A 26996-nucleotide genomic window follows, 5' to 3' on the forward strand; every position below is an offset into this window, starting at 1 on the left:
TGCTGGCCAACCATTGGCATCTCTGGCCTCATTGGGCCTGGGAGAGAAATGAGGCAGGCCAACCAGGTTTCCTGGAGCAGTGGGCCTGCCAGCCTTGAGCACAGCTCTGTCAAGCCTCCAGACTACAAATGCAGAAATTCAGCCGAGGAGCTTTGGGTACGGGCGGTGACTAAGCCAAGCTACTTTGTGAGCTTTTCACACATCTCCACGAGCCAGAGATGAAACATGCTGCATTTTGCCCTGATTCTTAGGGTTCCTGCTTCCCCCACTACCATAGTGATTGCTAAAGCAGTCGTTTTATTCTTGAATTAATATTAAATCTCAGTTCTGGCCCTTCTTAGTGTTGTCCTTAATCCTCCACCAGGGGGAGTCTGTGTTGCAGGACTACTGAGTGCAGTTGGACTTTAGGGAGAACATGAGGTCAGGTGGTGAACACAAATACAAGAACAACATCCATAGCAGCGAGCTGACCGAGCTGTACTCACTGTAAGCATGGCTCTGTGCCACTGCAGTGTAACAATTTTATTAGAAATTAGTGTTTGTTTCCATCACCTGTGCAGAACAACAAAGAATTGTAGTTGTATGATACAGAAGAAGTTCCCTCATGCCAGGACCTGTGCCATCCATTAGGCAGACCCTGGTCAGATAACAAACTGAATAAAACCCAGTATTCATTCATGTCCTTAACAGCAGGCTTCCAGTTTTTGGAGAAACTGATGAGAAGGTTTGACCTTCATCCACACTTTTTGTTTACATTTCCCCTGGGCTGCTCAGAGTTGAAAAATTCATACAAATAGTGTTTTCTGAATGGGGCTAGGAAATGCAAAATTCTCCAAGTCCTTACACCACACAGTCTGATTTAAAAAGCTAAGATTACTTAATTGAGCTTAGTTTTTCTTAACAAGGAAATATTTTCAATCAGGGAAAAGTGTCTAGAGTTCCAGGAAGAAAGACTAGTCACTGAGCAGAGAATCTGAATGTCAGAGCAGTAAAGAGGTTACAGGAGCTGTGAAGGTCAAAGGACAATCATTAAAATACTTCAGTGGGGACCTGGGACTTTGAGTATTAAAGGGCATCAGGAGGACAGTTGAGGAAGTAGGCCAGTGGCCTCAGAATTACTTTCAGGCCAGTAGGCTCTGAAAAAGCCAAAGCCCGAATCTGGCCAAAGAAGTGGATTTGTCTTCATCTTATTATTTCACTGAGGGCTGGAAGAACTGTTTATAGCTGATCACGAGGGTGCCTCACCTGAAAGTCTTTATACATTGTGACAAGTGTAAAATACCTGATTAGAATCACATTTCCCTGCCCCATCATGTCATTTCAGGTCCTTGTTGAGTGTCTATTAACCCTGGCCTGGCATTTGCCCAGAGACTCTGTGGAATCAGCCTTGAACAGCCACTTAAGGGCTTATTGTAAGAGTATTTGAGAGCTGAACTTGATAACTTATGTCCCTTCCTGAATGAGTGGGTACTGCTAAGTGGCTGTGCTGCTTTGTTATTTGTTAGGCTGGCTGAACATTCCTTCCTGATGGCATTCCTTTGGAAAAGAATTCAGATAAGAGCCTCCCAAGGGCCAAGCCAAACAGAATGAAAACCAAAGCCCTGAAAGGAGCTCGCATCCTTGCCTAAGAGCTGGTGTGTGGCATCTCCATGGCTAAGTTACCCAACAAGAAAGAAAGGAAGAAACCTTTAAGGGGCTTAGGCTGCTCACATTATCCTGTGTTAGAGACTCACGCTGGGAAGAACCCCCATCCCCAACCAGGACACAAAACCAACAGCATTAATTGGGGGGTGCGGGGGGCAGTGTACGGCCAAGCACATGCCATTTCTGCACAGGGCTGCAGAGAATGCAGGACTGTCCAGCGGTCATGGGCTCCACAGCCTTCCTGCTGTGGTCATGCTCCTGGCCCCTAAAATGGTTTTAGCTTTAGAGTAAGGACATCATTCCTTGGGGCTGACAGCAAGAGAATCAAAAAGAGCAATCATGTTAGCCCCGAGGGGTCAGTTATGTGACTCCAAGGTGTTGGGGCAAAGCGTCCTTTCTCACAGGGGCGTTACTAGGACCACAGGTCCCATCTTACACATCCTTTCTCAGCACTGTCTGGGCAGGCTGTTTGGCCAGCTTGGCAAAGCCAAAACTGGTCAGTGTTTTGCTGCTTCTATTTCCTCCCTCAGATTGATACTGCGGGAAGAGGGGACTAGTGTCAGAAAAAGACAACATAGGTCAGGAAAGAATACAAATCTCCTGAACAAAGAACAAAGTGCTTTAAAGAAATAGATCCCAAAGGCATCGAGACAGGTCCAGGGTCTTAGCATCCTGGAGGGGTAGCAGGAATACCCAGTCCCCTCATTAGACCTATAACTATTCATTTCCTAGATTATTTAAAAAAGACACCTCATCAAGCCTGTGCTTAAACATCTTAAGAGAAAAGGAGCCCCACCTTCCAAGAAACTGGGCCTCCACAGCACCAGCAGCACCTTCTCCACAGAATGACCCCACTTCCCATGGGCCTCAGCTAAGCAAAGGGGCGTTCAGCAAAGGGCCAAGGGGATGCTCTTAGCAGGACGTGGGCACATTAATCCACTCAGCCCGGGGGCAGAAGCAGCTCCCTGTCAGACAGGAAGGGAGATGCTGAGCAAAGGGGCCAGGACTCAGTCATCTGGAAGTGCTCAGGGAGCAGGGCAAAGGAATGTGGTTCCTCCCCTACTCAGGCCCTCTGACCTCGCAGGCAGGGCCTATCATGCCTCTGGGTGCTGGAGCAGAAGCCCAGCCAGCAGCAGCGTGGGGTGGCCAACGGGGCAGGGTTCCACAGGAGGGGAGACAGGGTGTCCCATGCCCTGACTCCCTGAGGGTTTTGTCAGTCGCGATGGGCAGACTGGTGGCCGAGCTGGCGGTCATCATAAGTGCTGTAGCGTTTGACGTGGATGCGACGGACACGGTCCCGTAGTTCAAAGGTCTCCTCATCTTCACTGGGGGAAGCCTGGCTATGGCTACGGCTTGTAGCCTCCAACAAGGAGTTGTCAGGGACTCGCGGGGTCTCGTAGAGTAAGACGTTGAGTGTCTCCTCATAGATTCGGGCCTCGGGAAATTCCACCTAGGGTGAGGGTGACAAGAGAACTGACTGAACAAGATTTCATCCCAAAGAGGGAGCAGCATGTCAGGGTCCCTGACCCTGTGCTGGCTCCTAAGGCCTCCTGACCTCTCTCAGGAGACAGCTGGCTTTCTGTTTCATGAGGCCGAGGCAGGTCTCCCACGGAAGGCGGTGTGAGGTGTACCCTATGCACACAAGAATGCAGAAGACTAGCACCATCCATGTCCTCCCGGGTCCCAGACCAATGGACTAGTATGTGCAGAGGTTAGGGCCTTGGCTTTGAGGTTAGCCTAGGTACAAATACAGCTCAAGTACTAAATAGCTGTGGGGCCTTGGGCTTCACCTTGCTACACCTGAATTTCCACCTGTATAAAATCATGGTTAATATCTACCTCGGAGAGCTGTGAACATTAATTGAAAGATGGATAGGCATTCATTCAAGGCTCCTGAATTCTAGACTAACTTGTGTCATCTTGAGCTTCTGTTCCCTCATCTGCCAAATGGGGAGAATGGCTCTAGTCTTGCCTCTCGCAGATGTGGTATGTGAGTCAAAAAGTTCATGGAAGAGAGAGCACTCAGGAAAGTAACAGGTGCTGTTGCCACTCCCACAATGTAACCAACCCTCCCAGAGACTGCCCCCTGAATCCTCACCCCATTGCCATCTGCACTTGGGAGCTCCCAGTCCAAAAAATGACAGGAGGAAGCAGGGCCACCTCCTTGAGCTGTCCTTCTCTGACCCTCTAACCGCCCAGCTGTAGGCATTTTAGTAGCCTGGGGGTCAGAAGGTAATACGTGAGCGTGGCTGCTTTGAGCCCTTCACATGCACATGACTCCCCCAGAGCAGCTGCCCTTCCACACCAGCAAGGCCTGGCCGTCTCCGGAACATACACTCTGGTGGGCAGCTACTCTCTGGGGAGGACACTGACCCTCACAGGGTGGGAGAGCGGGGTTAGCTGAGCTTATGATAACTGTCACCTAACACATCCTTCACGCATGCCTAGCACTCTGTTGTTACTGCAGAGGCTAAGCTGACTGAGCAGGAAACCCAAGTAGCAGGGGCCAGAGAAGAGATCTCAACAGTTATTTCCACTATACTGCACTGCTTCTCTTAAGAATTGTCTGATTTTCATAATAACTCTTAAATTTGCACTATCATTCCCCTGTTTGCAAATGAGGAAACTGAGGCTCAAATGGTTTAGATGGCTTATCTAAAGTCAGAAAATTGGTAAATTGTGGCGCCAGAATTCAAACCTGAACTGGGCCAACTCCAAAGACCCGGTCCTTCCCAGTAGCCCCTTCCCAACTGACCAGAACAAATAGTTCCATGCCATTCCCAAGCCCCCTTATATTGTTTTTTATCCTTGCCTGTCACCATCACAGAGAGCAAAATGGATGCCCTTTCACCCCCTGGTGTGTGTCCTGCCCCACCCATGCAGAGGGAAGCCCCTACCTTGGTCTGCTTCTTCTCCGTAGCATACACAATGGAGGTACAGCACACCTCTGCCTGCTTGCGACCCTGGCCATAGAATGACCAGCAGCAGATCTCATCACCGATGACGTCCTTGATGAAGAGCACACGACCGTTGAAGCGCAGGGAGAGCTTGTCAAACAGCTCAATGTTTTTCAGTAGGTGGTCGTCGGAGTTGCTGAAAAACCCAGGGGGGCCAGCAGGCCTGGAAATGAGGTTCCGCACAGGGAGGACACTAGCTGGGCTCTCCCGCCCCTCCCCCAGCATGCTGAAATGAGGAAAAGTCAAGATGCCAGAGGGCACAGGAAGAGAAGCGTCAGGGCACCATCTGAGTTTGGGGGCCTGCGCAGAAAAGCAGTCGAGTTGGTTTTAAGTTAAAGCAGAGAGAACTGAGGGAGGGAGGTCTCCTCTCATTAGGCCTGGGAAGGAGGAGGCTTGCTGCTATCTTAGCAGGATTCTTCCCTTGCTGTGAGGGTGATGCTGGCAACAAAGAGTCACTGGGAAGATTTGGGACTGACTCTGAGCCTGCAGTCTCCTACAGTCTAACTGACCTGTTGGGGGGGGGGGGGGGGGTGCGGGGAGGGGCAAGGGGGAAACTGGCCTGGGACAAAGGTTGGCTTAGGAGGAGTCCCAGCCCACTGGTTTCCCAGTGTCCCTCCCCCCCCCCCACATAGGATAATGCTGGGAAAACACCTGGCATGCAGCCTGACATGACAGATGTTAAAAGGGTGTTACATGCTCAGTCTCGTCCATTCCAGCCAGGGCTCTGCACCAAGTTCCAAATGCCTCTGCCCTGATCTCCCTTCTACTCTGTCCTTCCCTCCTTAGACCCAGACCTGTGCCAGCCATGCCAGGAGTGCAGGTGGCTTCCCTTGGTCTGCTGCCAAACTCCCACTCTGACTGCTTGTCTCTTTTAGCTGCTTCCGCCGCCCTCCCTCAAGGCCCTCCCCGCAACCCCACCCACGCCACCCGCCACTGATGCCCACCTCACCTGGTGTAGGAGTACTTGTTGTTGCTCCTGTTGTACAGCAGCTTCACCACAGGCTGTGAGGGAGGAGAGTGTGAGGGCTGGGCCGAGCCCCGGAACCCCTGCCTGAGCCCTCAAGTCCCTCCGCGATCCCAGTACCTTGGTGGAAGATTCGATGAGCCTCTCCTCCTCCTTCAGGGAGGTGATGATGGGGATGTTGCACACAGGCTGGTAGGAGTCCTTCTTGTCCTGGGTGACACAGTGAGAAGCCTCTTTGAGGTCTGTTTGCCAGGCTTAGCCGGGCTTTCCCCAGGAACTGTCAAAGCCCCTCTGCCATGGCCAGCCCTGCTTGCTGAGGCATCAGACAGATTAGGAGCCCCTGGTCATAGAAACTGCCAGCTGGCAAGCAGACTCCCATTTCTAGAAAAGCTAAAATGCAGGTATCTAGGCTATAAACTCGCAGCAGGGCCTAGTCATATGGCTTCAGTGCACCACCTTACAAAACTGACTGGCTGCCCACTTGCTTGGCCTGGGCAACACTTGGTATGTATGTGTGTGTGTGTGTATATATATTTTTTAAAATATTTTATTGATTTTTTACAGACAGGAAGGGAGAGGGATAGAGTTAGAAACATCGATGAGAGAGAAACATCGATCAGCCCCCAACTGGGGATGTGCCCGCAACCAAGGTACATGCCCTTGACCGGAATCAAACTCAGGACCTTTCAGTCTGCAGGCCGACGCTCTATCCACTGGGCCAACTGGTCAGGGCAACACCTGGTATATTTAACTAGGTTTGGACTTGTCAACCATACCTGCCACACAGCCTTCCAGGAACTGGACTCTTATGTCCCTGAAGGAGGGGGCCAACTCCCAACCATGTCAAGCAGCCCCAACTCTGCGCCATACCTGCAGGGCACTCTGGCACATGTTCACCAGGCCCTGAATGAGGTAATATTTCGCTTCAGCCATCAATTCCTTGATTTCTTGACGGTTCTGAGGGAGGGTGATGGTGTCATCACGGAGGTAATTCAAAATGGTGCCGAAGTGCTTTCCACATCGGTCTATGAGGATCCAGCCTAGGGATTCAAATGGGCCCCAGAGGTGACTGTTTGCCCCCAGGTACCTCAGAAGCAGGCAGTAGCAAAGGCCACCTGACAGCCTGGTGACCGGTGGCGGAGAGCCCACAGCATAGGGTAACAGAAAACAACCTCAAGCTCTTCAGGCCATTGTTGCTCTCACTCCTCCCCCTGAAACCAAGAACTGGCACATACTGTAGGAGAGACAGGCCCCCAGGCTCTGTGGAGGCCGGCAGAGGTCGAAGCACAGGAACGCTCAGGCCCACCTCCTGACAGCACAGAAACCACCAGCCCTGTTTGCCTCTGCCCACTGCCCTGCCGCTACGGTGATGCTTCTTATGAGAATCTAGTCCTATGTGAAGAGAAAAACAAAGTATGGATAGCCTCTCTGGGAAATGGGTGCGTAGCCATACAATAATCTATGTGCAATGCCAAGTAGAATTCTGAAGCTTGATTAAGGATGCCAGGTGGAGTCCTGTACTAGGTGAACTGGAAAAGTGAACCTAGAGTCTGTATATGCCAGGCTTAAGCCCTGCCCTGAAGTCACACCCCCAGGAACGCCTCCTTCCCTTCCCACCTAGCCCAACAAGCCCTGATAGCTCACCCTCCTTGTCAGTCAGCACCTCCATGCGCCCGCTGAACATGGCCTTGAGCATGGTGTCGTGCCGGGTTAGTGCCCGCACCGTGGTGTAGTACAGCGAACCGCCCACGTTGAGCTGGACGTATTTGTTGCCCAGGCTTCCTCCCTTGAAGCCGCTTAGCTTGGGCTTGGCCCCTGAGGCTGGGCACAAGCAGGTATCCCCCGACATCTCCCGCTTCAGGTAGATCACCACACGGCAACAGGTGGGCTTGGAAGGTTCCGCCGTGGTGAAGGGTCACGAGTGGGTGGCCAATGGAGGTGAGAGCCTCATACTCTCAAGGCTGTGAGCAGGAGATGGGAGAGAAGAGAAGAGTCAGCAGGGGACAAAGGGAAACACTGACCATCCAGTCATTCTCTCCTTGACAAGTCGATTCCCTGGCAGAGATGACGGCCCTGGGCCAGGGTAAGAAAGACGCTCCTGCTGTTCTTTATGTACCAGGAACCACATGCCAGAGCCCAGAGCGGGTCACGTCACCAGCCTCCCCGAGACTCAGCTCTGGGCGGCCAGGAGGACAAGCAAGCCCTTGGAGCCAGTCAGGAACAGACTGGGCAGAAGTCCTTACCCTGGGGATCTGCCAATCAGAGTCCAGTTATTTTCTTCTCAAGATTCCCAGGATTCAAGACTTCCAGTCAAACCCACTGGGAATTCAGCCTGCTTAGGAGTTTCCAGGAGCCTGAGGGACAGGGTGCGCTGCCTTTGAAAGGTTCCAGACCCAGGAGCAGCCTGCACCAGTGCTTGTTTTGAGTAACACCCGGAGTCTGGCTTCAGGAAGGCAAGTAGAAGCAGCTCAGGAGAGCATGAAGCGAGTCGGGCTGGAGGGTCCCAGCACTGTTCCTGGCAGAGGTGGCCCTGGCTCCAGCAGGCGCTTCCTGACCTTCCCGTTTCTTGGCACCAGCCCTATCCTAAGTTCCTGAAGTTGTCACCATTTTTCAGGATTGAACAACTACAGGATGGCTATTTTTGCTGCTTTTCCTGAGGGGCCCAGCCCTATCTCTTCCTCAGTTCCCTTCCAACAAGAATGGGAAGAAAGGCTTAGAAAAGACCAGATGATAAATCTCAAATCAATTAAGTGATTTGGAAATTGAAAGTAAAGCTAGGTCACTTCTTTTGATTTAGATTTTGTTATATGTTTTGGTTTTCTAAAGAATCCATACACTGAAGAAAAAAATAATAGGAAACATTCATTGCATTAAGTGTTGCAGGCATTTAATATTAACTCACTGAATTCATTCAGCAATAAAACAATATTGAGTTCCTATTAGGTTAAGCAGTAGGGATAGAGAGATGAGAAAATATCATCCCTGTTTTCGAGGAGTTCAAAGCATCATAATGTTAACAAGAATAAATATGGTATTTCCCCCTGCTACGTGCCAGGCACCAGAGATACAGAAGAGAACACGGAATGGCCTCATGGAGTTTACATTCTACTTGGTGGTTACAGAAAACAAGAAAACAAACAAGCAGGTAATTCCAGAAGTGAGAAATGCAATAAAGATAAAACAGTATTTTTTAATACATATTTTTTATTGATTTCAGAGAGAAAGGGAGAGGGGAGGAGAGAGAGAAACATCAATGATGAGGAAGAATCATTGATTGGCTGCCTCCTGCAGGCCCCCTAATGGGGATCAAGTCCACAACCCAGCATGTGCCCTTGACTGGAATTGAACCCGGAACCCTTCAGTTCGCAGGCCGATGCTCTATCCACTGAGCTAAACCAGCTAGGGCTAAACAGTATTAAGAAAGTGACTAGGGAGATGCACTAATCTAGATAGGGGACCAGGGAAAGCCTGTTTGGGAAGGTGACATTCCAGCTGAGGTCTGAGAGGATATTCCAGACGAATGGAAACGTAAATGCCAAAATGTCAGGTAGACACACGTTTTAGGAACAGAGTTAAGGCCACAATGGCTGGTGCATAGAAAGAAAGGAAGACCAGACCATATTAAAGAGTTCTGATTCTTTACGAACTGCAATGGGAATCGATTGGAGAGTTTTAAGCAGGGGACTGATATGATCTATTTACATTTGGGAATGTAAAGACTTCCAGACTGTGAGTCCAGCCAGCCTAGGAGTTTCCCAGGAGTCTGAGAGACAGGATACACTTCCTTTATAAAGGATCCAGGCTCTGGCTGCTGTGCAGAGAATATATTGTAAGGATTCAAGAGATCCAGTGGGAAGACCAGAGGAAGCAGTAGTCTGGGCAAGAGAAGGATGGTGAAGGCTTGGACTACAGTGGTGAAAATGGAAACAGGAAAAAGAGTGGAATTACTTCATTTAATCATCACAACATTCAGAAGTTTACAGTTGCACATCATCTCTTGTAAGTGCAACCCAGAAACAGTGCACTGGTTTTCCCAAGTTTACTGCTCCATTCTCCAAACTTAGCACAATGCCATTCACACTTTAAAGCACTGACTATATGTTGGTCTGTTACACTGAAATCGTCCCTGATAATTTAGGTAGGTCCCTGGGAAGGACTGCCCAGGAAGGGCCGGAGCAGGTGCTGTGAGGTATTGGAGTCCTCTGACGGCTTGTCCAGGTGACTCTCATTTGCTTCAAGGACACACACAACCCTCCCCTGAAGACCGCCCGATCAATAAGTAACACTAGTATGGGATCACCTTACCTTCCTCAGCCCACCCCAAAGGAACAAAACCACCCCTTAACAGGTTTCAACCAGTTCTCGTGTGTTTTGTGTCTAGCATCCATCTCCCCAGGATCAAAGAAAACACACACTTATTCTGCCAAAGCAAAGGAACTCAAAGGCTAGGTTGTGGCCAACAGAGAAAGACAAACCCAAAGTTAATCTATTCTTTTCCTGCAAAGCAATTGCTAGGAGCCCCTGGGTGACGTCAGCTCAGATTCTGTCCATACCAATGGGTTCCAGGAATTCTCTGGCAGGTAACGCCCAGAAAGTAATTCCTGTGAGAATGAAGTTTCCACTGGAAGCCTCAGTGCTCTTCCTTCCGGACTTTGTGTGCGGGTATCTGGGGGTGCCTGAGGCTGGGGGCGCATCCGCGTCACACTCAGCGAAGCTAAGGGGAGCCCGAGCAGAATCAAGGGCAAACCACCTCGGCGGTGGGAGGAGAGAGGGGTCCTAAAGGAAGAACACTCAGCAATTAGTTACACACGAGGAAGTGGGACGTGCGGAGAGACGGCGGGTCTAGCAGAAATCCTAAGTGTGAAAATCGTAGGCTTCATCCAAAGGGTCTGGAGAAATTAAACAAGACCCAAACCCTGTGGCCAGTGTGGAGTCTTTCCCAGCTCGTACCCCCGCTTACTACCGAGAAACAGAGACCCGGACACAGAGACACAGACGGACACCCACCCCACCCCACCCATCTCCCCTACGCTGGCCCACGCCTTTTCCCCAGGACCAGGTGGGGCTCTTTGCTCCAGCGCGAGGCCCGTCCATCCCTTCCCCTCGCCTAGGGTATCGGCAGACCGATTCTTACCGTCCCCAGCGGCGCCTCTCCTGTCAGGTGGGTTGCAGGCCGACACCGTAGCCCCTAGGATGTGGCCGCCCTTCAAACAGCAATCCCGGGCTGTGAAATCACATCCTCCGACTGCACACTCCCTCCCGAGCTGCCGCCCAGCGGGGCGGGCCCAGGAGCCTGAGACTGTAAGTCCCGGCATGCCCAGCATCCAATCAGGGGAGAGGGAAGAGCCCCTAGCAGCGGTTCTCAACCTGTGGGTCGCAAACATCAGAAAACACATATGGCATATCAGATATTTACATTACGACTTATAACATTAGCAACATTACAGTTATGAAGTAGCAACAAAAATAATTTTATGGTTGGGGAGTCATCACAACACGAGGAACTGTATTAAAGGGTCCGGGCATTAGGAAGGTTGAGAACCACGTCGAGAATAGTCCCTGGAGAGTCCACAACTACTTCCGGAAGACTTTCCGGTGCAAAGGCCTCTGGATCTTGTAGGCAGCGGTCCTACTTCTCGGGCCTCTGTTTCCCAGCAGGCTCTGCGGGTCAGGCGGGGTAAATGCTTCCGGTGTCAAGTAGTGACGTTATGCGTACACAGGTCCTGTAGCCGTGGCAGCGGCTGAGGCTGGCGGGCCAGGTACGGCTGCGGCGGATCGAGAGAGAAGCTCTCTGCCAACCTCAGCCTGGGCTGCCGCGCGCCGCCGCCGCCGCAGGGTCGGAAGGTAGGCCGTGACTCCGGTCGGGAGACGTGGGCGGACCCGGGGCGAGATAAATCCGACAGGCCCTCGCCTCGAGGAAAGACCGTCCCAGGCGGAAAGAAACGTGGGAATTCCGCCCAAGTCTTTGGGAGCCGTATTACACGCGCGTGGGCCGGCAGCTTTACGCGCGGGTGCTCACAACAGCCTTGTGGGAAAACTGGCTCAGATAAGTCCAAGGAGTTTGCATAGTGAAGACAGCCAGTTCCACCACCCAGACCTTTCTGACTTTCTGCCCAGTGCCCTTTGCCTGTGCCCCATGGATGAGCTTCCTCGCGGTGCCTGGCATGGACCTGGGGGAGCCGGGGGCGGGAAGCGTGTCGCCGCCCTCCCCCCGGGGGGCTCAGCCCGGCTCTTGCGCCCGGTGTTGCTCAGAGGCTCAGCCTCGCGAGCGGTGGGAGTTGGGAGAGACCGGGTAGTCAGCTGTGAACCCTCTCCCTTCACCCCTTCTCCGGTCTTACCCATCGCATTCAGCCCTACAGTTGTCTCAAGCCAGAAACACGGGGATCTTGTCTGACTCTTTCCTTCCCTCATCCCCGAAGCCCCTGCTACATTCAGTCACTCTTACTCAGTCCTAACAACTCGACTTACGAGACAGCTCAAATCGGAACACTTTTCTGCAGCTCCCAGCCTCGGGGACTGTAATCACCTGCTCTGTTCTCACAGTCTTTCATTCCACAGTTGCTGAGTGCCGGTTATGTGCAGGCCCCACGCTGGATGCTGGGGTTACCGTGATGAACTCCCACCCTCGTGTCCTCCAGCCCAGCCTCCGTCCTGGGTCACGGTGGCCTCTCTAAAGGCAGATCTGACCATGCCACTCTGTTGAGAACCCACTGGCTGCTCATGAAGCCTCTGATAAAACCCAGGGCCATTCCTGCAGCTTTCAGAGCCCTTCCCCAGTGGCCTCCTGTCCCGCGCCCCCTCTCGTCCAGTTGTTGGGATGTGTTTAATGTGTCCCAGCTTCGGGATCTTCACACGTGCTTTCCCCTCTGCCGGGAATGCCGCCTCCCCCCTTCACTTGACAAACTTTGGGGCATCTCTTGGGTCTCAGCTTCAATGTCCCTTCTGCAGAAGGCTTTTGTGACACCCCCACCCCCATAAGAAGCATGTGCCGCCGCCGCCGCCACGTCCCCTGGCACCCTGGGCCTCTCATACTGTTACCATCATTTGTGATGATCTGTCTACTCTTCGTCCAGAGCTCGGGAGCTATAGCATGAAAGCAGTTTCTTCACTATTCCGTCTCCTGGGCAGGGGCCAGTAGGTGTCTCTGAATAAATTCGTGCTCTCAGGGAAGGGGGCAAAAGTTGACGCAGATGTTTGCTACCGCAGGTTACTTGGAACTTTCTAGAGTAGTTGATCTGGTTAATCCCCCGGTAGGTGTTAAGTACTCAGACTATATGTGTAAATGTAACAAGTAGGATATTAAAAAATATGAACAAATATTTTTTAAAAGCCTGATCAGCAGAGTTGGTGTGGCTCAGTGGTTGACCGTTGACCCATGAACCAGGAGGTCAGGTTGGATTCGGGTCAGGACACATGCGGGGGTTGCGGGCTCCATCCCCAGTGGGGGGCGTGCAGGAGGCAGCCAATCAGTGATTCTCTCTCGTCGTTCATGTTTCTGTCTGTCTCTCCCTGTCCCTTCCTCTCTGAAATCAATAAAAACATCAAAAAAACAAAAACCTGATCATAAGGAAGCTCTGGATGGTTAAACTGTTTCAAAAGGAAGATGCTCGCCAGCCTACCTGAGTGGACTCCAGGGAGGCCACAGTCTGGGCCCCAGTCATACACGGACAACCTGTGGACATGCATTAGTTGGCCCACACAGCTGTGGATGTGTTCCGTTCCTTACTTTGAATTTTTGAATTAGATACTTTCCTTTAAAAATCAGATTCCATATGTAAATCTGGATTTCTGGTCCTCTTGAAAATCAGTTCTGGCAATGGTGGGACTTAATCCCCCCCCCCCTTTTTTTTCTTAAGATTTTATTGACTTTTTGGAGGGAGAGAGAGAGAAACCTTGTGAGACGAAACATTGATTGACTGCCTCCCACACACCCTCTACTCGGGATGGAGCATGCCACCCGGGCATGTGCCCTGACTGGGAATCCAACTGGCCACCCCCAGGCACATGGGCGATGCCCAACCAACTTGGCCACCCCAGCTTTTTAAACCATTGATCTTCTAATGGTACACGTGGTCTGGGCAGTCAGTCCCAGAATCACCCCATTCAGAACAGAACTTCTCTAAGGAAATTGGGAGGGGGGTGGGTGGGTTGGAGGAGGTGGGAGCAGAGGGAGGGCTGGTGCGGGGCCAGGTGGTGGTAGCCTTTGGAACACCTGGGGTTTTGGAATTGGTATGGCGGCCAATGGCTAGTCCTGAATAGCATCGCCTTCCTTTCTAGACAGGTATGTGTTCTTTGTTTTTTGTGTTATTTTAAAGCCAGAATGAGGGTGAGGTTTCAGTGTTTCTTTCCAAGAACTGAGGCATCCTTTAGACCAGGAATGCAAGGTGGCCTGGGAAGGGACATGTCTGTGCTGGTTCTCTTGCCGACAGAAGAACCCCAAACTCTTCAGCTTGGCACACAGGGTCTCTCTGATCTGGCTCCTTCTGACCTTCCCAGCTCCACCCTCTGTCCTTTCATCTTCTAGGCCTTCCAGTGACGTCAGGCTGTTGTTCATGCTGTTCTCTGCTTGGAATGCCTGCCCTGACTTCCTTACTCTGTGTTTTCTGTTTGAAAGAGACTGACCCAACTCGGGGTCCCGGTTCAGGCAGGCGCACAGTACCCCTGGCATACACTGTGGGCAATATGCTTACTCCTGGCGTATTTTTTTAACCCTGATTTGTAATTCATCCAGACTTTCTCTTCACTTGCTTTTTGTGTTGTTGCAGTTCTGCATTTGAAAAGCTTTTCGTGTCCTTTTGGGTATATAATTGGGGATAAATAAATATGCTTATGGCTAACAACTTAATTCAAATGTGAACTTCCTCAGGCCAAGTTAACTGTTCTCTAGTGCTTTAGTGATATTTCTGTAAAAGCACTTAACACAGTATAATTTTTCAGTTTACGTGTCTGTCTTCCTCCAGCTAAACTGTGCTCCTCCAGGGCGGGTACCATGTTGCACTCATCTTTGTACCCCCAGCATCTAGCGATGTTGGCATGTAGTAGGCACTCAAGAAATATGTGTTGAATGAACGATGCCTGTGACAAGCAACTGGACTTTATTCTTTCCTGACCCTTGATCCTATGACACATCTCCTCCTGGCTGCTACTATCACTCCTTCAGAGCAGATCTTCTCTAGAGAACCTGGAAGGGAAACAGGTGAGGCTTAGAGAGGTGGAGGCAGAGGGACGGGGGAGTCATTGGAACAGCTGGGGTTTTGGCATTGGTATCTGGGGCAGGAGTGGGGCTGGGCTGGAAGCAGGCCTCTCTCTGGATGGCTGGGAAGTGATCATGGATTGGGGTTGGTTTCTTCACAGCGATGGCCAAGGACATCCTGGGTGAAGCTGGGTTGCACTTCGACGAACTGAACAAGCTGCGGGTGTTGGACCCAGAGGTCAGCCAGCAGACCACAGAGCTCAAGGAAGAGTGCAAGGACTTCGTGGACAGTGAGTGTCATTTGGGGAGACATGTTGCTACTCAGCTTTGAATTATTCCAACTGTGCCCCATCCCTGCCTCCCGGCTGTTGCTCTTGGCCCAGCCAGAATGGAGCTGCTGGCTCCCTAAAGGTTGACCCTGACCTTTATGAATTCCCATGTGCCACCCACCTTATCTACCTGCCTCTCCTTATGCTCTCATGTAGTCCCACAGGGAACACCAGTCAAAGCAGACGCTGAAGTGCTGAGAGGAGGGTGTGTTTTGAGATACGCCATCTTTGATTTTTTTGCTCTCAGAAACCTTAAACTTCATGGGAGCAGAACTATGATTTGGGAGTGGGAAATAGAGTTATGTACTGGTGACTTCATTTCTTGGGAAATCAAGAAATCAATAGTGGGCTTGTCTGTATTGGGAGTAAAAGTTGATTAACTGGAGTCCCTAGAAGCAGCTCAACAGACCCCATGAAAACATCTTTTAACAGGAGATACCCAGAACACCTCCTGTCCTGGCAGCCAAGCAAGACCAGTGGTGCGAATAAAGAGCAGGTCTAGCTAGAGCAGGGATTTCCGAGCCTTCGGGGACTGTAGGCTGTGGAGAGCTCACCTGGTGAAGGTAGCATGAGTTCTATTGCCAGCCTTCTGGATGCTGAGAATGTCCCATCTTCTTGGGCCTTAGCTTACTCCTCAGGAGTGGGGGTTCCACCACACCCAAGGATATTGAGAAAAAGGGAATGGGAGATTAGGCACTTAAATGCTTTGAGCTCTTTATTAGCTGTGGTCACAGTGGATAGCCCCACCATCAACTGAAATCTAGCATATCTGTGGCTACAAGAGGCAGCTTCCTGTCCTGAGGCAGTCCTTTCATGAATGTGGCCCTTTGTACCTTCTGGGGGGTGGGGGGGCGACACGGCAGGAGGGGGTCCACCCATAGAATAGGTCCGCCAGGGCCTTCATAGCCTGAGGTAACAGCAGCTAGCTGGTCGTGGGGGCTCAAAGTCCAGATACTCCCCAGTCTAGCTCTGGATGCGGCCAGTCGTCTCTAGGTCCAGACCAAGGGGGGCAGACTTTAGACCAGCAGGCACCAAACTGTTTGGGTGCAAATTAGCAGGGCAGTCAGTCCTTCCCTCCCACTGAAAGGGAGCACTGAGGGAGAGTGATGACACCGAGGAAATAAAAACGTTTTCTTCTTTCCCCCAAAGAAATTGGCCAATTTCAGAAAATAGTTGGTGGTTTACTTGAGCTTGTTGACCAACTTGCAAAAGAAGCAGAAAATGAGAAGATGAAGGTAAGATCAGCATGCACTTTATCTCAATCTTGGCCTGGGATCCTCGTTCACTAGCCTGTCATCTTCTGCCTTCTTGACTTTGTGTGTGTGTGTTGAGGAGGATGTTCTTTTAATAAAACAAGATTTTAAATAACATTTCCTATACAAGTATCAACTCATGTTGTACACCTAAAATATCACATGTCAATTATACCTGTTTTTTAAAAACAATTCCTGGTCCAGTTAACCTACTTTGAATTCTTATATGCCAGTACACTTTGACATTATTTCCTTTGTCACGTCACTGAAATAGATGGTTTTATCATCTTATAAATGAAGATGTGCAGAGTATAGATGACTTGGTAAAGAGCACGAAATGTTCCAGACCCTGGGGATACTCCATGATCTGCCTCAGAGCTCTAGGCCAGTTCTAACTTTGGAATCCTGAGGTTAATCCTTTTTCCCAAAGCTCTGGGGTTCAACCTTCTTTTCCCTTCTGGGCAGTGAGGTAGCCCCCAGGGGTGCTTACCCAGTCGAGGACTTAACGCTGAAGATGGTTTGAATGAAGCCATGACCTTCTTCTAGGCCATTGGTGCTCGCAATTTGCTCAAATCTATAGCCAAGCAGAGAGAAGCCCAACAGCAGCAGCTCCAGGCACTGATAGCGGAGAAGAAAATGCAGCTGGAAAGGTAAGACGTTAAGTAAAGAGGGGCTTTACTCCTCTGCAGTTCTGCTCCTGAACGTCACCTCTTATCCTTATTCATTTTCCTCCCAGAAATAGTGACTCACTTGCCATCCTATTTGAAAGTTTTAAAAATAAAATTTGATGGAAAACATTAATATCAAATCACCTGTAGTAGTTTGAGAGCGTGAACTCAGGTAGATAGTGGGCAAAGGTGGCTGGCGGAAGGCCCTCTAAGGGCAGAAGGTTTCTCATGGTGGCCCTGTGCAGGGCTCTGCACATCTAGTCTTTTCTCTTGCCCTAACTTCATTTAACACTGTTTCTTGGAATCATTTAAGTCACCTATATTCTTCTCTAGAAGAATTAGTCCATAGTTTATTTCATCCATTTTTAGGGCTTCTAACAATTTTGTTTTTCAGGTATCGGGTTGAATATGAAGCTTTGTGTAAAGTAGAAGCAGAACAAAATGAATTTATTGACCAATTTATTTTTCAGAAATGAACTGAAAATTTCTTGTATAGCAGGAGGGTAGAAAAACAAAAAAACCTCTGTACCATTCCAGTGACTAATGACCCAAGTATATCATGTGAGATGGTGTGTGAAGGAGGCATCGTCTCTGAAGGCAATAAAACAAATGTGGGGCGGAGGGCTTGTTTCAGATGCCAGTGCATGTCTGGTAGATACCCCGTGACCGTGGTGGCCCAGGTTCTCACCTCTTGCATTCTTAGTCTGAAATAAGCAGTCTGTAAACTTTGATTGATTTTTTTTTTTGTAAATTCACAAAGCTTTGGAGAAAAAAAGCAATAAATTATTGTTTTTAAATGGCTTATCTACCTCTTTTCCTGGTACACTTAATCACTTGTAAGAGAACCTTGGACTCTCCAGCCCCTTGTCCACAAAACAAACCAGGCAATGGCCAGCAGCTACCTTTATTTGGACTGGACACGAGTCAGAGGATACTCCCAATAATTAGAGTAATATGGCTTGTGAGCAGAACAGGCAAGAGGGAATCGACTGGAACCAATTTCTTCTGTTGTCCATGTGTTCATAAATCTTTCTTTTTTTTAAGTTAGCTTTGAGTATGAACTTAGAGAAAGCTAATGTAACACAGGTATTAACATGAAGAGACCCTAGATGCATACAGTGGACATGTTATGCCCAGCTGTCCCCCCATTTGACTGAGACAAACATGGGGAGGAATGATTAAACTATTAGGAAGAATGTAGTTATCCAGAAGGCAGCACACTTCCAGGTCAGGTTTGAGACACCAGACCTCAGAGTAGTGACTCCTGTCTGGTGGTCTGTAAAAAGACAGGACTAAAGTTTGGAAAGAAGATAAACAAGGAGACTTAAAAAAATCTCTCCTTCTGGGATGAGCTGTTTAAAACAGAAACAGAGCACCTTCTGGTTTAACCCACATCTGCCTGAAAGTCAGCCAGGGCTGAGCCTTACGCCTCTGGCAGACTGTGTTCTCTCCTCTCCCCACCAGGGGTGCAGGCAAGAAGACAACATAGTTTCTAATGAATATTGAAGAGGCATAATTTGAAACTTAAAAATGGCCTGAAACATCATACTACTCATTTTGCTGAATAGGGATTTGCTGTAGAGAATCTTGAGTCAAGGGTTTAGTCACATGCATATTGAGATCAAATAACTCATGAAAATGCCAAGCAGGGTATGTTTCGTAGAGGTTTATCCATTTCTGGTCTGGTCCTGTTTTTGGTAATTCTGCAGTGGAGCGTGGGCACATGGTGAACGCGGCCCGTCCTCAGGTGACGGTCTGTGCCAGTGCCCGTGGAAGGTGAGTTTATGGCTCCTGCTGCTGGTGTGTTTCAAATGCTACTGAAGACATGGGTTCTGAGCACTTTTCCTTGTGTAGTTCTCATTTTTTCTTTCTTTTCTCCTCATATTTGTAGTAGGGGCTCCGCAACATGAAAAGCAGAAGCATAAGAGGGATGAGGAAGTAAGGGGCATAGACAGATACGAGGGTTAAGCGTTCACGTAAAGTCTTAGGCCCTTGTCCTTTGAAACCACTGGCTTTAGAGAAATCCTCCAATAGAAACGTGCAGAGAATTGGAATCAGGGTTGTCATGGTGTGGGCTGCGTAGACGATGGCGGCGGTGCGAATCCACTTGCAGCCTCCTGCAGTCGTCGGGGAGAGAGATCAGCGTTAGGTCTGCCCATGACTCCAGGGATGCCCATGACACGCCCCAGGACACCTCTGACTGCTCCTTTCAGCCGAACCATTCTACCCCCTTTACCAAGTGGAAACAAATGGAAAACCAGATGTGTTATAATGCTGCCTAAATGTGCAAATTTTCCAAAGAGCCAGGGTTGGAATTGGAATTTAATTCAGGAAAACTCTAGGGCAGTAAAAGTTAAACCTGTTTGGTCTGAAGTGTGTGTGTGTGGGGGGGGGGGGGGCTGACAGCAACATGTTTGTTAAGTAATTATAGTACATGTAGGTGAGAAGATCAGTAGATTCTGCCCAGAGATGGAGTGGGAGTTGCAGTGGGAGATAAGCTCTACAAGCTTAGTTACCACATATGTCGGTATGACTACTTTCTTTATAACAGCATCAGACATATGGGGACACTGTAAGAATCATTTTTTAAAAAGAAGTTAACCCTTCAGAATTAGCTTGATGCTACTATTTATAAGCCAGCATGATACTACCTAAAACAGAAAAATGAAACCCAGTGATAAAGAAAAAGCAACAAGTTCAAACTTTAAGGAGCCTCAAGTTTCGCGTGTGTGAGATGTCCAGTTGGCTGAGCAGTTATGCAGCCCAGCCGACCACAGACATTAGCCTGAGCCACATGATGTCCCTTTATAGGAGCCATCCTGGCCGTCCCACCACATCCTCCACCCCTCACACAACCACAGGGGCCCCTCCTCTCCCCTTTGAAGATACTTTCCCAAAGATTTCTGGGACCTGATTTGAGCAGGAATGGGATTTCCCCACCATTCACCAACCTTTGAAGAAGGCATATGTTGCAATGGGAAAGAAAGGCAGCTGAAACACAAGCTCGCAAAACAGGAAGGATTTAAACCACACTGGGGGGTCCTGCAGCAGAGGGTCTTTGAATTCCTTAGCGTACCACTTCAGCAGGTTCCTCAACTGCAAAAGATGAAGATCACAATGAATACAGCCACCTGGCGGGGGAGGCGCAGCAGCTCCAACCCCCTTGGCAGCAGATGGCACAACCACTGACTGATACAGCCTAGGGGTCATTTAATGAAAAGCTCACTAGCTCTAACCCAAATGTTAGCTTCTCCAAGAAGTTTTCCTCAGCTCCTGCAGCCCCTTTGTGCCACCAGCCTCTGTGTGTGACTCCATGGCAACACTTACCCAGGTGTGTGGCCCTCTGTCAAAAGCAGTATCTGGCACTCAGTTTGCCGAATGAACACAAACGTGACATGTCTGCCAACAGTATCATTCCATGTAAAGGACTGCAAAAGCCATCCTGACACCTGCCCTTTCACAACAGCAACTGCATGCCGAGCTCTGAGGGCCAGATATCCTCAACTACAGAAATGAACTGAATCTGACTGGGGAGGGGGCAGTGATGGAAAGGCGGTAAATCGAACCTCTGTGAGGACGCAACTTTAGACAATTTAAAATTGTCGTTCCTCCCCCCACCCCCTAAAATATATTTTTATTGATTTCAGAGAGGAAGGGAGAGGGAGAGATAGAAACATCAATGATGAAAATCACTGATCGGCTGCCTCCTGCACGCCCCCTACTGGGGATCGGGCCCACAACCAGGGCACGTGCCCTGACAGGAATTGAACCCAGACCTCCTGGTTCATAGGTCGACGCTCAACCACTGAGCCACGTAGGTCAAGCCAAATTGTCCTTGACTCTAGTTTTTTCTTTTAGGAAACCAGTAGGATATTTGTAGAAGAACAAACACTGCTCCAAACCACAAACTATATAGCTTCTAGGCTATGTCAAAGCCTGAGTAGCAGTCTTCGTTCTAGCTCGGGCCCCACCCTCATAATTATGCTGTCAAATAAGAAGATACAGATCCATGCTGACTTGGCTACAGGCAGAGAAAAGAGGGCTCAAGGCTGCCCATTCTGTGCTTTTTAAGGAGCCCTGCAAGGCCCCGGGCTCTCCACATAAGTCTGTTGCATTTAACCTCCTGGAAATGGCATGGTTTCAACACACCTGCCATCAAAGCCAAATATGTATTTATATTAATAAATAAAGGCAACTTCCCAAGTAAGAATTTAGCTTACAATGGAAAATCTAAAGATATTCCTGTTAATTTTTAGTCAGAAGATAAAGGCTCACTATTGTTAAATCAGGGTCTCATTGCTGTGAGTGAGCTTTAAGCAAATATCCAAAGACAAATATTCTGTTAGCACATTAACCGGGCTGTGTGGCTCAGCTGGTGGAGCATATACTCCCACGCACCAGGCTGCCGGCTGCAGTCCAGGTCAGGGCACATGCCTGGATTTCGGGCTCGATCCCCAGTAGGAAACATGCAGGAGGCAGCCCATCGATGTTTCTCTCCCTCTCCCTTCCTCTCTCTGAAATCAATTAAAAAATATATTTTAAAAACAAGACAGGCTCTGTCTAGATGACCAATTTATTGACCAAGTGATCTCTTAATGTGTACTTGACTTGAAATTTAAATTCGCAGCAATACCCGTGGCTTCCTCCTGAGCACTTTTCAGGATAGTAATGCAGTAGAAAACGTTCACGAACAGGTTAGGTCACTGCACCTCTCCTGGGTTCTATTTCCTTGCCTGTAAAACAAGCAACTTGGGTCCTAGCTGGTTTGGCTCAGTGGATAGGGCGTCAGCCTGCAACTGAAGGGTCCCAGGTTCGATTCCGGTCAAGGGCACATGCCCAGGTTTTGGGCTAAATCCCCAGTAGGGGCGTGCAGGAGGCAGCAAATCAATGATTCTCTCTCATCATTGATGTTTCTCTCTCTCTCCCTGTCTTTCTCTCTGAAATCAAAAGTGTATTTTTAAAAAACCCTATGCTTTAAAAATAAGTAAAATAAACAAGCAAGTTGGATTGAGTTTTTGAAGATTTTCTTTGCTTTCCAGATTTACTTAGAAAAAAAGCTTTAAAAGATTTACTGCAGAATTTAAAAGACATTCTGGTTCATCTGAACTTCATTTTCCATTCCATTTGTATACAATCTCTCAGATCTACCGATCTCATAAATCCAGGCAGATTTGTACAGTACTGTAATTTCTAAGGGCTGCAGGATGGGATTAGCAAAATTTCAAATAATCACTCAGCTCTCGGAACCAATTAGAACACAACCACCTGCCCGTAGTCACCTAACAGCCACGTGACGCCAGGAGGAGGGCTGGGGGAAGGCAGGGTGAAGAGCATGGACCTGAGTGCTGGCTCTGCAACAAGCACTTAATCCCACTATGTTTGTTTCCCAGTTACAGTACCGACCTCACTGCTGGTAAAATAAAGTGAGTTGAGACATACAGTCTTTAGAACAATGGCTAGCACAGAAAGGTTATTTGATTGTAATTAATACATATCTGGAGATGTTCAAGTTTAATCCTGTTAACATCTCAGCGTGCAAATGGCCATTAATAAGAACTATTCTTATTAGGTAATAAGACGCCCCAAAAGGTAATAATAAAACTGTTTCCATTTATATATCTGTCACACTTCACTCAACATTGTTATCCATTAAAAACATTTACCTGCCGAAACCGGTTTGGCTCAGTGGATAGAGCGTCGGCCTGCGGACTGAGAGGTCCCAGGTTCGATTCCGGTCAAGGGCATGTACCTGGGTTGCGGGCATATCCCCAGTGGGAGATGTGCAGGAGGCAGCTGATCGATGCTTCTCTCTCATCGATGTTTCTGACTCTCTATCTCTCTCCCTTCCTCTCTGTAAAAAATCAATAAAATATATATATATAAAAAAAAAAACATTTACCTGGCCTGCGCACATGGGATTCTCAACCAGGAGCTGCTGAACAATTTGTACTTCTCTAACTTAGAATGAGATCTTAGACTGACTGCTCACCTGTTTTTCCTTATTTTAACAGAAGCAATACCACCCAGCTGCAAATGATACTATAAGATGCTTCCCATCCTCTCCATGTTCTAATCTAGTGATTTTCAATCTTTTTCATCTCATGGCACACATAAACTAATGACTGAAATTCCAAGGCACACCAAAAAAAAGATATCGTTTGTCAATCTGACAAAAAAAAAAAAAGTCTAATTTTGATTCACTCACACTGGAGAGCTATTGTTGTGTTGGCTGTTGTCATTTTTTAAATCTGACAATCCAAGGGAAAAGAGGCCCGTGTCCCTGACTAAAAAGTCAAGAATTGCATATTTTAAAAATTCTTGTGGCACACAGGTTGAAAATTGCTGTTCTAATCCAAAGTAAATTCTTACTGTTTCATAATAGTTTTTCTAAGTGCTGGGCTGGTTCAAACCAAGAAAGATTTTTTAGCCCAAACATTATGTGGGCTTTTAAGTTCTAGGGAAAAAATTCTACTTGAGGAAAAGCAACAAATGTTAAATTTTGGCATATTTTCAAAGAGAATTTGAGAATAACTCAAAGCTTCTATTATTTTCCACAAAGAGAAGCAACAAAACTATCATTCCCCACCCCAGAGTAACAAAATGACTAGAGACACAGGCCTTCCAAGCCAGGACGCCCGTTTCTAATGCCTTTAAAACAGCATCACACACTCAGTCACACACACACACACACACACACACACACACACACACACACACACACACACAGGGTTTCTGGCCAGATCCTGCCTACATTGGCCCTTGACCTTTTATATTAAGTCAACATTAAATAAAGCTGAGAAAACTTTACCCCATCCAATATATAAATTTAAATGGGGCTATGCTAGACATATTTTAATTGTATTTTGTGAGTGGTGAGCAAGGACTTGTGGAATGGCACACTCAGAAAGGATACAGAAACTAACAGCTGTTAAGTCTGGAATAACCTGGAGTAACATATTTGTCCAATATTAAGAGGACTCATAACATTACAGATTTCAAATAGGCAGCCTGCCTGAATTTTGTGGGCCACAGACTTTGACAACCACAGACGTGGCTCTCCTTTCTTCAAGGCAACTAAGGCTAATGCAGAGCATGGACACCCTGTTTGGAAAGAGTATGTGCTGTTTAGGTCTGTGTGGTAGGCTGAATGGCCCCCCAAAATATCCACCTCCTGATCCCTGTGAATGTACCCTTCCTTGGCAAAAGAGAGTTTGTCGACATGATTAAATTAAAGATCTTGAGACAGGAAGATTACCCTGGGTTATCTGGTGGGCCCTAAAGGCAATCCACATGTAGGGCAGAGGGACATTGGACTAGAAGGAAAGGAGGCAGAGTGATGACAGAGCCGAGACTGGAGTGTGTGGCCACAAGCCAAGGAACACTGGCAGCCACCAGAAACTGGAAGAGGCAAGGAACAGATTCCCAGGACCTTCCGAAGGATCCAGCTCTGCAAGATTTGTTTGGAATGCTGACTCCAGATACAAGAGAATAAGTCTGGGTTGTTTTAAGCCACTGATTTTGTTAATCTGTTATGGCAGCAACAAGTGAAACTAATACATTCTGTGCATACTTAAGCTTGTAATTTAACCCAACTCTCCTACTTGACAACTGAGGCTACAGAGCCCGGACTTGCCCAAGACACTCCAGCATTTCTTGGAATAACCCAGTCGCCAGTCTGAGTCCATTGCATGCTCCTGTCACACACTCCCTAAGGCAGTGATGGCGAACCTTTTGAGCTCGTCGTGTCAGCATTTTGAAAAACCCTAACTTAACTCTGGTGCCGTGTCACATATAGAAATTTTTTGATATTTGCAACCATAGTAAAACAAAGATTTATATTTTTGATATTTATTTTATATATTTAAATGCCATTTAACAAAGAAAAATCAACCAAAAGAATGAGTTTGCGTGTCACAGGTTCGCCATCACTGCCCTAAGGTTTTCCCAAGAAAACATAGGTCAGAGGACTTCCCGGTTATGCTTGGATCTAGAAGTAAACAAAGAAATATTACGGAATGGGGGTACACTGCTGAGAAATGGCTCCTGACCTTTTGAGGAGGGTCAGACACCCCCTTCCTCCCCGGAAAAGTTGATGGAAGCTATAGATTCTCCTCTCAGAAAACGCAAGGCACACACATGTTGCATACGCCACCAGGAGTTCACGGACTCAGGTTAAGAAGCTGCTCTGCACAGAACAAGCATTTAAGAAGAAACAGAGGCAAAATCAAACCCAAAGGTTTACAAGTCAGTCCTGCCCACAGTTCTACGGACAGACTGCAGACACACAGAACCGAGGACAGGGATCTCACAGAAGAAAGTTACGCAAGGTCCAGGCGTGAAAAGAAGTGGAAAAATAAAAGTCTGGAGAAATAATAAGCATTGAAGCAAAGTTTGGGGTAAAGAAAACTCTCCGCCAACCAGGAAAATGAGGCTTTGCGCCTGTTTCCACTCAGGTGATCCCAATGGAGAGGGTCGATTGGAAAAGGCGTCACTATGGCTGAGCCTTTGAAGTTGCTGGATTCTGATCTTGAATGACTATCTGCAAATGCCCTTTTGACGAATCTAATTCTACTTGGATTATTTCTTTGGGATAAGACGGTATTTTAAACTCTTCCAAGAAACACAACTTTAAAACAAATCCAACGCACGATTTACACACTGACTCATCCACGCTGCTTCCCTCAAATACTGACAAGTGACCCGCGTGGTGCGAGCCTTTAAACACGTCCGGGGATAGCTGTTTTTGCAAGAACAGTGTTTGCCCCCGCGCCTGTGGAGGGTCGGGGGGAGACAAAGAGGACCCCGAGGGAGACGTCGGTCCGGCTGAAAAGTAAGTTCAGGCCGCAGCGCCGGCAGGAAGGCCGGGGAGACAGAACGGAAACCCCGCCGCGGGGGCCGAGGGCGGGGAGAGGAGTCGCGGGAGCGCCGGGCACCGCCGCCGCGCGCGGAGGGAGGCCCCGCATTCGGCGACCCGCGGCCGGGACCGACCGGCGCCCTCACCTCGACGGGGTAGAGTTCGCGCGGCAGCACCGCCTGCAGGTCGAAGAGCAGGGTGATGGGGATGTGGGAGAGGAAGTAGAGCCCCAGCAGCCACTCCAGACCGCGCCGAGCACTCGGGGTCCCCATCATCCGTTGGTTGGGCCGCGGAGGAGCGAAGACTGCGCAGTGCTCGCCGCCAGGACCGCCGACGTGGGAAGAGCGCCGAGCCCGCGCCCTCCCGGGACCCGCGCCCGGCCGCTCGCCCCGCCCCTCCCGAGGGCTACGCAGGACGCTGCCATTGGCTGCTGAGCAGGAGCGCGCGTCTATTGGCTAGTCTGAATGTAGCGTGTCGGGAAGTCAGGCAGGGGCGGGGCTCCTGGCCGCCAAGCGGAGGGTGGACCGAGGGGCGTGCGGGGTGGGGAGGGCGGGCGCCCACCGCGTGGCCGGCGGGGCTCAGCGGCGGCTGCCCACTGTGGTCCCCGGTCGCTCGTTAGTCCATTTATTCATCCCCTCCGTTCAGCGCTTGCAGAGCGCCTCCAGGGTGCGGGGCCGTGGGCGTTTGTGGAGATGGAGCCCCAGTGCGTGGGGCTGTCCCTGGCAGGGCCGTAAGGACCGTGCGCTGTGATCCACAGGCCGGGCGAGTGAGCACCGGGCAAGATCCCTGTCCTGCCGAAGTTGAGGGGTCCTGGAAGCCTTCCAACGGGCGCTAGGAGGCAGCCAGTCTCAACTAAAAATACGCAGAGATGCCCTGGCTGGTTTGGCTCAGTGGATGGAGGGTTGGCCTGCGGACTGAAGGGTCCCAGGTTTGATTCTGGTCAAGGGCACATGCCCGGGTTGTGGGCTCGATCCCCAGTGGGGGACATGCAGGAGGCAGCCGATCCATGATTCTCTCTCATCATTGATGTTTCTATCTCTCCCTTTCCCTTTCTCTCTGAAATCAATAAAAATATATTTTTAAAAAAATAAGCCGAAACCGGTTTGGCTCAGTGGATAGAGCATCAGCCTGCGG

General features: G+C 49.2%; 3 protein-coding genes across 8 annotated transcripts; 1 reads left to right on the forward strand and 2 right to left on the reverse strand.

Moving 5' to 3' along the window:
- Positions 1 to 507: 507 nt before the first annotated feature.
- Positions 508 to 10886, reverse strand: TNFAIP1 (TNF alpha induced protein 1). Of its 2 annotated transcripts, XM_059669405.1 has the most exons (8): positions 10700 to 10886; positions 10119 to 10341; positions 7210 to 7526; positions 6436 to 6605; positions 5686 to 5775; positions 5551 to 5603; positions 4542 to 4737; positions 508 to 3094 (listed from the first exon to the last, which is right to left on the reverse strand). In XM_059669405.1, the coding sequence occupies exons 3-8, from the start codon at positions 7412 to 7414 to the stop codon at positions 2858 to 2860; spliced, it is 951 nt and encodes a 316-aa protein (XP_059525388.1). In that variant the 5' UTR covers positions 7415 to 7526; positions 10119 to 10341; positions 10700 to 10886; the 3' UTR covers positions 508 to 2857. The 2 variants fall into 2 exon arrangements, with proteins under 2 accessions (XP_059525388.1, XP_059525387.1); XM_059669404.1 differs by lacking the exon at positions 10119 to 10341 and having other exon boundaries at positions 10700 to 10882.
- Positions 10887 to 11246: 360 nt separating this feature from the next.
- On the forward strand, positions 11247 to 17809 carry IFT20 (intraflagellar transport 20). 5 transcript variants are annotated; one of them, XM_059669407.1, is made up of 6 exons: positions 11248 to 11409; positions 14526 to 14761; positions 14920 to 15048; positions 16237 to 16322; positions 16887 to 16990; positions 17403 to 17809. In XM_059669407.1, the coding sequence occupies exons 2-6, from the start codon at positions 14686 to 14688 to the stop codon at positions 17482 to 17484; spliced, it is 477 nt and encodes a 158-aa protein (XP_059525390.1). In that variant the 5' UTR covers positions 11248 to 11409; positions 14526 to 14685; the 3' UTR covers positions 17485 to 17809. The 5 variants fall into 5 exon arrangements, with proteins under 5 accessions (XP_059525394.1, XP_059525390.1, XP_059525391.1 ...); XM_059669408.1 differs by having other exon boundaries at positions 11257 to 11409; positions 14582 to 14761; XM_059669410.1 differs by having other exon boundaries at positions 11260 to 11409; positions 14726 to 14761.
- Positions 17735 to 26249, reverse strand: TMEM97 (transmembrane protein 97). The gene is made up of 3 exons (XM_059669406.1): positions 26009 to 26249; positions 19960 to 20104; positions 17735 to 19125 (listed from the first exon to the last, which is right to left on the reverse strand). The coding sequence occupies exons 1-3, from the start codon at positions 26135 to 26137 to the stop codon at positions 18866 to 18868; spliced, it is 534 nt and encodes a 177-aa protein (XP_059525389.1). The 5' UTR covers positions 26138 to 26249; the 3' UTR covers positions 17735 to 18865.
- Between the last annotated feature and the right edge of the window lie 747 nt (positions 26250 to 26996).

Source organism: Myotis daubentonii, chromosome 16 (genome assembly GCF_963259705.1).
Source record: "Myotis daubentonii chromosome 16, mMyoDau2.1, whole genome shotgun sequence".
Taxonomy (NCBI): domain Eukaryota; kingdom Metazoa; phylum Chordata; class Mammalia; order Chiroptera; family Vespertilionidae; genus Myotis; species Myotis daubentonii.

Excerpts from the sequence above, each read along its gene's own strand:
- TNFAIP1 (XM_059669405.1), bottom strand. The coding sequence starts at position 7,414 with ATGTCGGGGGATACCTGCTTGTGCCCAGCCTCAGGGGCCAAGCCCAAG. Across the intron at positions 4,738-5,550 it reads AACAAGTACTCCTACACCAG|CAACTCCGACGACCACCTAC; the intron begins GTGAGGTGGGCA and ends TGGGTTTTTCAG. Across the intron at positions 3,095-4,541 it reads CGGAGAAGAAGCAGACCAAG|GTGGAATTTCCCGAGGCCCG; the intron begins GTAGGGGCTTCC and ends CCCTCACCCTAG.
- IFT20 (XM_059669407.1), top strand. The coding sequence starts at position 14,686 with ATGACACATCTCCTCCTGGCTGCTACTATCACTCCTTCAGAGCAGATC. Across the intron at positions 15,049-16,236 it reads GTGCAAGGACTTCGTGGACA|AAATTGGCCAATTTCAGAAA; the intron begins GTGAGTGTCATT and ends TTTCCCCCAAAG. Across the intron at positions 16,323-16,886 it reads CAGAAAATGAGAAGATGAAG|GCCATTGGTGCTCGCAATTT; the intron begins GTAAGATCAGCA and ends ACCTTCTTCTAG.
- TMEM97 (XM_059669406.1), bottom strand. The coding sequence starts at position 26,137 with ATGATGGGGACCCCGAGTGCTCGGCGCGGTCTGGAGTGGCTGCTGGGG. Across the intron at positions 20,105-26,008 it reads GCGAACTCTACCCCGTCGAG|TTGAGGAACCTGCTGAAGTG; the intron begins GTGAGGGCGCCG and ends CATCTTTTGCAG. Across the intron at positions 19,126-19,959 it reads AACATATGCCTTCTTCAAAG|GAGGCTGCAAGTGGATTCGC; the intron begins GTTGGTGAATGG and ends CGACGACTGCAG.